At 43.8% G+C, this 13574-nt stretch overlaps 1 protein-coding gene across 2 annotated transcripts in view; it reads left to right on the top strand.

Annotated features, from left to right (window-relative positions):
* The first annotated feature begins 298 nt into the window (after positions 1 to 298).
* The window catches only part of arhgef4 (Rho guanine nucleotide exchange factor (GEF) 4), a 100254-nt gene continuing 86978 nt past the window's right edge, over positions 299 to 13574 (top strand). For both annotated transcript variants that reach the window (XR_006827022.1, XM_046061979.1), the window contains exons 1-4: positions 299 to 384; positions 548 to 5014; positions 6222 to 6518; positions 6901 to 7030. Coding sequence is in view for 1 of the 2 variants with exons in the window: in XM_046061979.1 (XP_045917935.1) it covers positions 1223 to 5014; positions 6222 to 6518; positions 6901 to 7030 (4219 nt within the window). In the remaining variant the exon portion in view is untranslated. The remainder of the gene's footprint in view (positions 385 to 547; positions 5015 to 6221; positions 6519 to 6900; positions 7031 to 13574) is intronic.

The following is a 13574-nucleotide window of genomic DNA, read 5'->3' as shown; positions in this document are numbered from 1 at the left end:
GTGTGTGCGTGTGTGTGCGTGTGTGTGTGTGTGTGCGCGCGCAGAACTAGCTGTTATATTTTGCTAAAAGCAGTAACCTCATGAAGAACATTTATGTAGTAAATTGTACTGTAATTTTATTGGTGGAATGTGCCGATGGACGCTAAAAATTGTTAATTACATTGCTTCAACTGAAGATGTGGAAGTCTTGTATCAGCCCTCATAGGCTAAACAGTATGTACAGTATTTCCAGTTAGTAGTGCAGCACAGAACTTGACAGTCTCCTAGCAACGCCAGCTGTCAGTTAACCGATGCCATAGGAAACGGCCACTCAGAGGCTCAAGGCTAAGCAGCTGTTTCCACAGACACTTACATAGTGTGTCCATTTTATTCACTTCTAAAAAGGTTATGGTATCATTCACAAACGCCTTCTTACTGCTTCCTATGTAGCTTGTCAGTGGTTGGATAAGGATCAGCTTTAAGATTCTTACTGGCATTGTGCTAAACCTCCTGTCGTGTTACTGCACTGATTTTTATCTCACCCGCCTCTTCGTTACTGTCTCCACAGCCCCAGAAAGCCCTTGAAGACTCCCCTTACTTCTCTGAAGGGTTAGGTTTGGAGGATGGGGATTTGGGTGCTGACTCCCTGGAATGGTGCAAGACAGGCATAGGAGGGGGTGACACATATGACGAGTACTTTGACTTCAGCTCTTGGCACAGCAACAACCTGTCAGATTTGTGTCCAGATGAGGAGGACTCCCCGGATGCCCTGCTGGGACTGGAGGACACCTACGTTGCTTGGGAAACAACAGACAGCAGCTTCCGCACCAGGCAGAGGATAGCCAGACAGAGAGAGTTAGTGACATCTAAGGATCACCACAGAGACGCCCCAGAGACTTATGTTAGACAATCCAGATGTAGCAGGAGGAAAAGCCCAGAGAACCATGTGGACTCTAATATTCCTTTGAAGTTCAACACCAGAGACCTGTGCTCAGTTAAGCTACGCCCCCATCTAAGTACAGAGAAACTACAACTAGAACAGTCCAGTTTACAGGCTATTTGCACAGAAACTCAAGTTGAGGGCAGGACGGGTCCATACAGTTTACATGTGCAAAGCCAACACAACACAGACCCCTTTGACACAAAGGTAAATTGCCCACCAGACACTGAAGTGAAGTTGAACGCACAGTGTGAAGAAAGCGATCCCAACAGACTGAATGAATCTATAAACTCCGAAACATGCATGATATACATAGATACTACAGAGGACAAAATTGTGGAGACACAACAACAGCTAAGCACACATGAGGTGAGATTACAGACCGCAAACACAGATAGAAAAGGCGTAGAAAGACTGGAAATCTGTAATGTTAACAATGTTAAAGCAGAGAATAATAAACTGTTAAACATAGGTTTAAATAAATGCTACAGTGACTGTAATGAAAGACACAATTCAGAACACCAGGCTATAATCAATGAAGACAGAGAGATACAGGATATAAAAGTGCACAGCAAGGACAAAGGGGAATTGTGCAAAAGGGTGGGGACATATTGTAATGGAACACATCACAAAATAGAGAGTAATTGTAAAGACAACACATGCATAGCTGATACACATGTAACTGATGTAATAAATGCACAAACATTCGACAGTACTTGTACAGCAGCACACTCATGCACATACCCAGACTTTCAGTTAATTACAGAAGTAGTTGTAGCAAATCAATACTTCACAGAAGCACATGGTACAAAGACAAATAGTGTATCACATGACAGCTTCCAGGTGGAACGGTTTGGGTGTGTTGGCACTACAACAGAGGGGACTAAGTCACCTGGGACGGTAAATGAAATAGGTTCCTCCATCACATCATCTACACAGACCACAGCCTCTTTTCTATTGGATGCATGTGCTACTGAACTGACTGTGGTTCCGAAGGTTTCTACTCTAGCCTCACCTGTACCACTGGCAGACTCAGACAGGGAGACAGAGAGTCTGGCTGAGAGGCAACCAGATGAAAAACAAACTCAGAGCACACGGTTGCATCCATGGCAAGTCCCAGGTCAAATCCAGGATTTAATCCCTAATCACTTGGATCAGGGGGGTGCTACTCATAGGCAGCAGCATTCGGCAGACAAGCTTTTGGAGAGGGCACTGCCAGACTCTGTAGAACCAGGGCCTTACTCACCTCATATCCAATCTGATACTGGTAAGGGGTCTAAGGAATGTCTGCATCATCACCAATTCAAAAATAATCAGTTTATTTCTGCCAAACGAGGAGCAGAGGATACCTCCTCCCCGTTATCAGAGAACTTTCAAAGAGAGAGACGGAGGGTAGGATCACCCTGCTCTCTTCTCCAGCAAAACAAGGAGCGAGAAGTGGAGGAAAGGCCTGTTTATCTTGACCAGGAACAAATTGTGGAAGCAGTAAACGAGGTCAATCTTCGACAACCACAACTTGGCACAACAGAGATTTCTGAGCACAGTGAGCTAAGAGTTACCTCAAAAGCGACTGCCAGTGATTCGGATTCCTACGTTACGCAACATGTGCCTAGTGAGATAGGAAAAACATCAACATGTCTTGCTGAGTCCATTCAGGACATTAGGGGAGAACACCCGGGTGTACCTCAAAAGGCAGTTTCCCAGACAAACATACAATCTGCTCTCAGCATAATTTCAAGTCACTGTAAGACAGTTAAGATCCCGGTACCTTCCTCTAGCCTGCAAGCCTCTCTTTCTCTGCTCTCAGACTCCAACAATAACACCAAGGCCAGTATAAAAGGGGCAAGGAGAGGGGAGGGTGTAGGCTGCTTCTCAGGGACAGCCCTGAACAATTACAAAAATAATGAGAGAATAATTTGCCTCCTGGTTGACCCATCAACAAATGTCACCTCTGACCCCTTGGAAGATTTAGACAAGCCACAGGCAGTTTCTGATTTAATTCCCAACTGTAGCAGTGAAGACTCTCTGCTGAGGAAAGACCTTGCTAGCTTATGCCATTTAAGCTTGGCTCATGCAGATGAACTAGAAACACTAAAGACAGACAGTGTTGAGGATAATGTTGTTATAGAAAGTCTAGCGTATTCTAACTCAGAAAGAAATGAAGGCCTTATGTCCTTCGTACCAAGTTCAGAGAGTAGAGGCCTTTTAGTGGATAGTGAATTTAAAGAAGGGAAGTACTGTAGCCAACCAGGGGATCACAGCTTACCTAACAGAGGAAGAAGAGGCAGCTCATCCGAATCATTTAAGGAATATGCACTGTCTGCGGAATACAGAGACCACGCACAGATCAGTTTACCAACTCCACTGCAGGAGGTGAGAGCAGTAAGGTACTCACACCCTGATGTCAGCCTCAACCTGCTAGCTGTCAGTAGTTTAGAGCCAATTTTGGAGGCTGAGCGGTCACTGGAAAATTGCAGCACAATAGAGGATGATTTAAAAAAAGAAACAAAGAAGGAATCCGAGAATAAGAGGCCTGCTGAGGTAGTTCAGGATAATGTTAACCTTTCAGGGTACATCTCCAGTATCAAGACTCCGCACCACCAGCCTGAGCAGGAACAAGAATCTTTAAGAACTGCGGAGTCAGAACCTGAGGTGAACCCAGTCCTATGTAATAGTAGCGAAAAACACTGTAGACCCATGACTGTTGCCCATGATGCTGCACCATACACCTCAGCTAGCAGCAACTGTGATGAGTTGGAGGATCCTTGCTTTGTTATTTCAGCCAGAAATGCCAACCCTGACAAAATGAACAAGAGAAGCAAAACAAAAGGCAACAATTCAGGAAATAAAGGCTCTAAGTTTTCCGTCTTTGCTAAAATGCCTTCTTTCAGGAAGGCTAGGGGCTCAAAAGGTGCCAAAAGTGAGGAGGTACCCCAGGAGCCATCAGATGGAGGCGGTGAGGAGGAGGCCCTTCTGGATGAGAAAGGGCCACAGAGGGACAACTCAGATGATGAGGTTTTTGCCAAAGGTGATGTTCTTAACCAAACAGTCCACCAAGCAATTACCTCATTGTGTTGCGAGATAGAAAAAGAGAACTGTGGCTTTTTCTCCCCTACTCCCCACACTCGCCATGTCCGTCAGCTAGTCAGCCAAGGGAGTGATGGGGAGGGTAATGGAGGACCAAGCCCAGACAACCCCCTCCTACGGCAAGTCCAGTCACCTAATGGGCAGACTTACAAGAGGAGCAAGAGCAATGACAGTTTGAACATCCGCATGTGTTTTGCACAAGCACACAGGTCCCTTTCCAGCCTATTTGAGTCCCGTTCGATGGATAAGGAGAATGAGGGGCAGGCCACAGTGGGCACTGATGTGGATTCTGGTAAAGCCAAACTATCCTGGAGGAAGCTAAAAAAGGCTGAGATACTTAAAAGAACTCTTTCAGTGCCAGATGGAGAATGTACCAACACAGCTTCTGAGCACGACCTTGGAGACTTAACATCCTCTCTTATCCGAGACAGGTTCAGCAGTCCAGGGTCACCATCCTCCCTCAGAGCCCTTCGCCACACTGATCCCATCTTCAAGCGGGGAGTTCCACAAGTTAGTGGGAAGGGAAACATCCATGGGTGTAAATCTGAAGGCCAGAGAAGAAAATGTTCAGCAAATGGTCCACCTACCACACTGTGTATTTCTGGCCTACCTCAATTTTTAGATGACTCTGCAGTCAGCCCTGACTCACCTTTGAGCCCCAGCTCACTAGCCACCCTTGCTCATAAGCTTTCACCATCCTGGACCACATCCCACCCAGTGGCCAGTGAGGGCTTGACTGAGCATCCCCTACGGCCAATGAGCCCTAAACCAAACAGCCCTAGGCCGGCAGCTCAGCGCAAAATGTTTCGCTACCCTCTCTCTGCAAGGGCCAGTTCTGTCTCTCCTATCCTTCTGGGCCAGTCAGTCAGCGTGGAGGGATTGACAGACCCCCCTAAGAGACCAAAAACCATAAAACCATCTGCTAGCCCTCCGGATGTAGACGAGGGCAGAATAGACAGCCAGTCACACATCAGCCTATATGCCAATGGCTCCATCAACGAAGTAGAGGTAAGAAAAAAAGTTTCTCATGCACAGAGAAATGTTTAAAATCTTTATTAAAAAAAATACAATCTAAATCATAAGTACCAATTTTAGTGGGATTGTATTAAAATTGATAATGTGCTGTTGCAGTTCCTATGTTTCATATGAATGAAAACAGACGTTTTTCAGGCCTCAATTAAGACGCCAATGTGGTTCCAGCTCCTTGGGAAAAGTGTTTCTTCCCTGCCTCCAGCACACTAACAAGACCAGTTAATCACTTGCTCTGCCATTGAGTGTTAGTGTCTATTAACTTGTGTCTCAGGGCAGTTGTCAGTGGAACACATAACACATGTTTCTTTGTTGCTCTCTGTAAACTAGATAAAGAGATGGACAGAAACAGGAGTCATCTTTTTCTCCTTCTCAGCCCCCAGGATATAGGTTTCCATTCTGAGTTGGCTGGATACCATCATCCTACCTTCCAGTCAGTTACTACAATAGTGACAGAGCCAGAGCAGGAGCACCCCCTTGTGGCTTCCTCTCAGATGGTCCCAAATAGAATAGGACTATAAATTAGCTACTTCAACACAGGATTTCAGAACAATTTGTGAGGGCTTCTAACATTCCTTTGTTCTCTCCTCTGGTCTAGTTTAACACTAATGGCATTAACTGCCCTATTGGCCTGACACATAATACTGTAGGACCTCTCCTGTGAAAGGGACAATATTCACAAGTCTCACACCAGACAATTAATGTTCAATCTGAAGAAATGCCCCACTGCTTTGCAATGTGATCTGGCAAGAAAAAACAAGTTTGGACTTTATGTTACTTTGAGTTAATGTTACTTTTGTGTTAAGTTAGGCAGGTCATTTTGGCTGTCTCTGAGTTTCCCAATCTTTAGGACATCAACACACTGTTTATAGAGACATAAAAAAGAATGTTTTGTCTTCTTTCAGATACCTGAGAATTGGTGGTATCTGTGAGCGACATGTAAGCGCTATTTAAGCATTTGGTCATTTCAATCAGACACTGACCTCCATTTGGCTGTCTCTGTTCACTGTCCACCCTCATGCCATATCATACAAACTCATTGACAGTAATGACTGTATCCAAAGTTACAATGAAAATCTAGAATTAAAAGTAGCCACAGTCGTGCACTGTACCTGGGGGACTGAAACGGAGTGGAGTTGTATAGAAAAGCTGACTGTGACTAATCACTTAACTGTGCACTCCAAAGGGCACACAAAACAGTGGTCAACCTGCCACTCAGTCCAGAACAAGAAAGCTCAAAGTCAAGGGTGAGGGGAAGGCCGCTGTGGTTCCTGGCAGACTGAGGACTGGCTGCTGGGTGTATGTGGGCCAGGATGGAGATGGAGGTGGCCAGCAGCGGATGCTAGAGTGTTCAGATGACCTCTGGATTGAAGAGCAAAAGAAATTCAAACGCAAACTGGCTAGAGCCATCAGGGGAAGCCTGGGCCAACTGAACACACTCTTATCTGAAGATATGGACAAAGAAAGCTGTGGCCACTGTTCGGTGAGATGTCAAAACAAAGATCCAATCCTTGGAAGTCTTTGTAATCCTCATCTTCTTCATTCTGTGCTTTGCATCTGCATTACTGTCTTTCTCCCTGTTTCTCTCTGGTGGCTTCTGACACTTTTTCTTATAGATGTGAAGCCTCGGTGTCTGTTTACTTCGGGCATGGCCTCCTAATGTATTTTCTCCACTCATCTGCAATTTAATTCATAAAGCATTCATGCATGGCGGTACATCATGTTTTCTTTTCTTTGCTTATCACTCTGTTGTATCCAGTAAGTGATTTTCTTTAACGGGGTCGTGTCCAGCTCATCATTAGCAGACAAATGTATGTCAGTAAAAAATATCAGTGATTTGAACTAATCCTCTTACATTCCCACAGACACATGCTGGAGTCACCTTTGGGCACATTAGGGCCTTCCGGGGGATGCCCCTCAAGGCCCACTGCTTCTCTCAGAGCACCCCCATTGGTCTTGACTGTCTGGGCTGGAGAAGACACATCTCCTTCTCCTGTAAGTACACACTCAGGTTCAGTCTTCTGCATTTTAGATAATGGATTTGTATTGCTTATTCTTCCATTATTGAAAAAAGCTCAAATATTGAGTATGAAATATATTATTATATTGTATGAAAGGTAGTATCTAGCTGAAACATTAGTCGAGTTAGTAACATGTATTATTGGGATAAGAATACATACAGATGTAGAGGGTTAGGAGGAGAGAGGAGCTCAGTGCATTATGGGAAATCCCCCGGCAGTCTAGGCTTATAGCAGCATAACTAAGGGATGGTTCAGGACTCACCTGAGCCAGCCCTAACTATAAGCTTTATCAAAGAGGAAAGTCTTAAGCCTACTCATCTGTGGAGATGGTGTCTGCCTCCTGAACCCAAACTGGAACCTGGTTCCACAGGAGAGGAGTTGATAGCTGAACGCTCTGGCTCCCATTTTCTTTTGGGACTCTAGGAACCACAAGTAACCCTGCATTCTGGGTGTGTAGTGTTCCAGTGGGCTCCAGTGGAGCAACAAGGGGTTGTCTTGCTTAGGGACACATTGGTGGACTATGAGCTCTTTAAGATAAGATGGTTCCCGACCTTTAAGGGCTTTGTAGGTGAACAGAAGGATTTCAAATTCTGGATTGTACAGGGAGCCAGTCCAGAGAAGCTAAAACAGAAGAAATTTGATGTCTTTTCCTTTTTCTTGTCAGCATTCTGGATCAGCCGAAGAGTCTTAAGAGACTTGTGCTGGCAGCCTGATAATAAGGAGTTACAATAATCCAGCCTAAAAGTAACAAACGCATCTTGCGTCTTGGAGGTGTTTGGGCCCCCAGTACAACAACAACAGCTTTGTTTGAGTTTAACATTAGAAAATTACAAGTCATCCAGGTTTTTACATCCTTGGCAAGTTTAGCTAGCGGATTTCTTTCATCTGGCTTGATCGATAGATATAATTGATATGTCTGAATTAAATTTAAAACTTGAATAATGCCTATAATATATGAAAATTGTGGAGGATTTTAATGATTGAATGGAATTTGTAATAGAAAGTATGCATAAGTATGTGTGTGTGCGTCACACACACTGACCTAATTAGCTAATCTCAATTACCTGTGTCACCAGCTGCAGTCAGGGGTTCTGTGTGTAGTTATCTGTTGGGACACGTGTTTTTCCTATACTGTATGGTTCGGCTTTTATTTTGAATAGCCTCATCCTGAGTTCCCTATAAAGATGCATTTATTGTCTGGGCCTTTTTTGAAAAACTAGGTCCCTAGTTTCCTGTTAACTAACAGTGACCGTCGGAAACCCTTATTTTAGGAAAACATTAGTCCCGAGTTCCCTGTAAAGATAGAGTGAGTGTTGGGGACTTTTATTTTGAGAATGCATCCATGTGTTTCTGTTATGCTGGGATGTCGTAGTGAAAGGGAATGCACTTCATAGTAACTTCAAAGTACGAATGGGATTTAAAAGTTGAATAAACCTCATACTGCATGAACGATGTGGAACATTTTAAGGTCTGAATATAGTTTAAAGCTAAAACAATGAATAAAGAGAAGAATTTGAAATTTCTTGAAAATTTGTATTTCTCCTCCTGGCATTATAACTAACTTGAATATTTTAAAAATATTTAATGGGACTTGAAAGTTGAATAATACCAAGAATGTAGGAAAGATGTGGAACAGTTTTCATATTAGAATGGAGTTTGTAGCTGAAAGTATGAAAGAGTAGGTAAAAGTTGAGAAGGCCTAAAAATTTGTGAAAATGTGGACATTTTGAACATTCTGCCATGCATTTGAATACAGAAAATGTCAATGTAAATTTCAATATTAAAAGTATGAAAGTTGAAAAAAACATCATGTACTTTGACTTACATTTGAGGAACATACAAAATAAAGTATCATAAAGTAAGGAATAAATAAAGTAAGGGATCTACATGTGACAATAGATACTAGTAAGATCAGCAATAACTACTAGTAAGAGATAATAGTGCGTATGCATCAATGGGTTTAGAGTTTAGAAAAGCGCAATCAATACAAGGGAATTGTAAGGAGATGCACAGGAAGCATGTTAGAGGTCAGGGGTTACAAGCGTTATAAGAGGAAGTGTTCTCGAAAAAGATGAGTTTAAGAGCTTCTTGAAGTTAGAGAGGGACGCCCCTGCTCTGATGGCGTGTGGTAGCTTGTGCCACCATCGTGGTGTCACAGATGAGAACAGCTGGGACTGAGATTGCCTTGTGTGAAGGGATGGCAGAACCAGACGGCGTTTGTTGGAGGAGTGCAGTGGCAGAGAAGGAACGTAAGCTTGTATTATGGAGTTTAGGTAGATGGGTGCAGACCCAGTAGTCACTCTGTATGCAAGCATTAGTGACTTGAATTTGATTCGGGAGGCCACAGGTAGCCAGTGGAGGTCACTCAGTAATGGACTGACATGATCCTTTTGGGTTGATCAAAAACCAGACGCGCTGCTGCGTTCTGAACCATTTGTAGGGGTTTCACCGCACAAGCTGGAAGACCTGCTAGGAGGGCATTGCAATAGTCGAGGCGAGAGATAACCATGGCCTGTACCAGAAGCTGGGTGGCATACTGAGTGAGGTAGGGCCTGATTTATCTTATGTTGAATAGAGCAAAGAGGCACGACAGAGAAACAGCAGCAACATGGTCTCAGAAAGACAGTTGGCCATCAGTCGTGACACCCGAGTTTTTTACCAGCCCGGTTGGAGTGATGGTTGAGGAGCCTATTTTTAGTTTGATATAAATATGTTAAATACATACTTTTTACTTTTATGTGTAAGCATATACTGTATAATTATAATCTATTATAAAATCTAATCAAATGTCCAAAAGGAGGCTATCCTCCCTTTAGCAATGAAAACATAATTAGATCTCACCTCTTTTTCCATGTGTATTTCTCATCCCTTTTGCTGCCTGCAGAAGTCCCTGCTGTCCCTCAATGAATGCTTTAAACTCCAAGCATGATGATTTAAAGTTTAGTCTAACTTTAAATTCTGCTTTGACCTAACCCTGCCTAAGTGTTACTGATGGCGACAGAAAAAACAAAAGGATAACACTTTGAGCAGTTTAGTTGCTGCGTTCTCTTTCTTGAAAAAAAAGCTAATTTCTGCTCTTCTGGAATGCTTTCAAATACATCGTTTAGTATAGTGTAGTACTGAAACAGTTTGTCTTCGTCAATGCCCAGAGCTAATTTTTCGACCAGTCGCTCAGTGTACCCCATTCAATTGGACCACTGAGTGGCAGACAGCTAGCATTAGACATAACTGGATCACTGAGCCACTAGGTATACAGTAAAACAGCCTTTTCAAAGAAGCTGTTGGCCAGTGTTGTGAACTCCGTATGATCTCTTGCACTTACTTTTCAAGATTCCTTGCTTCGTTTTACTACCATAAAATCTTAACATCCAGGAGAGTAGCACTCTCATCTTCCAATACTCATTACATTTACATTTATTCATTTAGCTGACACTTTTATCCAAAGCGACTTAGAATTGCTATACATGTCAGAAGTCGCACACCTCTGGAGCAACTAGGGGTTAAGTGTTTTGTTTAGGGACACATTGGTGGATGTGTTACAGTGGGGCATGAACCTGGGTCTCGCACAGCAAAAGCATGTGTCTTAGCCACTGTCCCATCACCACCGCCGCCCTGCAACACTCAAATTACGCTTTCAAATTCCTGCATGATGTTGTGCATGAGCAACATTAAACATTCAGACTCTGTCACATCTTTCTCATCACTGCTGTAGGCAGCATCAGCACCACCTGTGCATATAACCTTCCAGATAACCTTCAGGACAATCCCTCTTTCCCAATGACAAAAAAAAATAACACTTCAGGACAGAGCATAGTCCAAGAACTGCTGAACTGCAGGCAATACAGATAACCAACGGGTTGGTACATGCCTTTGTATCTCTATGTACTCTTTCCGAGATTCAATTTTTTTTGACTGAGCATGACAATTCCCTGATTTTTAGGACATTGGATTCAACATCAAAACTGATTCTGTTCAGGTTTTTCAGGGTGTTGTGGATCAAGTGGCATTTGCAGTTACCCTTTATGATATGTGGACTGACTGATTTCAGTTTTTGAAAAAAGGAATGCGTTTGCTTGCTAAAATTTACAGATTCATTCAGATCCATATGTACTAATCTAGCTGACACACAGGCCACTTGTTTCTGTGGTATCCACAATTTATTCGTAGATAGCTCTTCTGGTTTCATGGGGGTCTTAATAAAATTCCAATAGCCCTTGTCTTTGTAGAAATATTGGACTGTGTTTGGATATAGTATGGCAGATGAGACAGAAAATATGGGGTATGTTTCCTTCTGTAGCCAAACGGTCCTGGCTGTAAGGCGCTAGGACGTTTAAACTAAGTCACTTTTTGTTGAACAGCCCTGGCAGTTGCAAGGCAATAAGGAAAGCTTTCGTATTTCTGCTACCTATCAAATAAAAGTATATACATGGCCATTTGTCACTGTGTTTTACCTGTTTTGACATTTCAGCTGGGCTTACACTGTACGATTTCAGACCATTTCTGACCCGTCCAGGGACTCATTTTAGAGTCGGGCCGATCGCTTCATCTGGCATCGTTTGACGTGCAGTGTACAGGGGAAAGAGAGAACGGATCAACTGCTCCCAAACGACCGTTGGACGGTTAGATTAATTTCACGTCAGAAATTTTGGTCGGCCGTCGTCAGGCTGTCGCACAGTTGAAGCAGAACTACAAGTGGATTCCCCACGATCAGTGCCTTTTTTCCCCCCTCACAGCGCCTCGTAAAGTGGTGAACGGCATCTGAAAGTGCCATGGCAACACATCACTGCTATTAAGTTAACAGTCTTTACAGTAATATAGCTAGTTTACCTCCAATTCTCTCTGCAAAATTAACATACCATGCTGTCCACATCTTCCCAGTGGATATACACCGGCGCCTCTTTTATTTGACATTTCTGGCTTTAATCTCAGAACTCAAAAAAACACATGTGGCCCTAATCCTCTTCCTTAGGATATGATGCTGAGAGACAACAAGATGGCGCCGCAGACGGCAGCCTCTGGATTACGCTCCGTAGTGCTTTTTGTGTTTTTGTTTATTAACGCCGTTTTCTGTCGTCCCTCTCTGGTAACATTTACCAGAGAAGAGCTCTTAAATATCGGACTTTCAACTGCTCATACTATTCCACTGCTCCTTAACGAACCCGGAACTTTCCCGGAGTTATTAGTTGGAGGAGCAGGAGCTCTGTTTGGGATCCTTTGGAAATGGCGCAGGGGAAAACATGCAGGCGTGCTGGTTAAACTGATACAGCGGGGTTTTTGCACTGCACTCCCTTCAATCCACCTGGCGAATGTCCTCTCTCTAGCCAACAAAAATGGACGAACTGCTGCTCCTCAACAGAACTAACTCGGACTTCTGCAGATCTGCTGCCCTCTGTTTGACCGAATCCTGGCTCACCGAGCGCATCCCAGACAGCGCACTTCATCTACCGGGATTTAATCTCATCCGCGAGGATCGCGAAAGGGAGTTCACAGGAAAAACACGGGGAGGCGGACTCTGTTTCTATATAAGCGAATGTTGGTGCACAGATGTCACAGTGTTGGAAAAATCATGCAGCCCTCACTTAGAGACATTTTTTATAAACTGTAAACCTTTTTATTCACCGTGGGAGTTTTCCTCGTTTGTCCTGGTTGCTGTTTACATTCCACCTCAGGCCTGTGTTAGTGAGGCGTTACTACACCTAGCTGACCAGATAACTAACGTGGAGAAAAAACATCCAGACTCCCTGCTCATTTTTCTTGAAGACTTCAACAGAGCAAACTCCCAAAGTACAGACAGCATATTAAGACAAAAAGAAGTGCAAATAAGACTAAAACACTGGACCACTGCTACACAACATTAAAGGACGCCTATCGCTCTGTTCCCCGTGCAGCCTTGGGACTCTCTGATCACGGTCTGGTTCATCTTATCCCGACACACAGGCAAAAACTGAAATCTGCTAAACCTGTTGTAAAGACTGTGAAAAGATGGATCAACGAGTCAAAGTTGGAGTTACAGGCCTGCTTTGACTGTACTGACTGGAGTGTTTTTGAGGCTGCAGCTACTGACCTGGACGAACTAACTGACACTGTGACGTCTTACATCAGTTTTTGAGAGGACGTGTGTGCCGACTAAAACCTTCTGCACATACAACAACCAAAAATCCTGGTTCACAGCGAAACTCAGGCCTTCAGAAGTGGGAACAGAGTCCTTTACAACCAGGACAGGAACACTCTGACTGAAGAGGTCAAAGCAGCAAAGAGATGCTACTCTGAAAAGCTAAATTACAGCTTTGCAGCCAACGACCCTGCGTCAGTGTGGAGACACTCACAAACTACAAGAGACCATCCCCCAACACTGCTGGTACTCAACAACTGGCAGACTGAATGGCTTTTATTGTAGGTTTGAAAAGCTCCAAGTCACACCTCTTTCCAGCTCCAACACCATCTTCAAACAGTCACCATTCCCCTCTGACACACAGCAGGTGAGACTGGGGAACATCACAAGGACAAGGACAGACTAC

This window comes from Micropterus dolomieu, linkage group LG01 (assembly GCF_021292245.1).
Source record: "Micropterus dolomieu isolate WLL.071019.BEF.003 ecotype Adirondacks linkage group LG01, ASM2129224v1, whole genome shotgun sequence".
In the NCBI taxonomy this organism is placed as follows: domain Eukaryota; kingdom Metazoa; phylum Chordata; class Actinopteri; order Centrarchiformes; family Centrarchidae; genus Micropterus; species Micropterus dolomieu.
The sequence above is the reverse complement of the archived record's forward strand: the minus strand, read 5'-3'. Positions and strand labels throughout refer to the sequence as shown.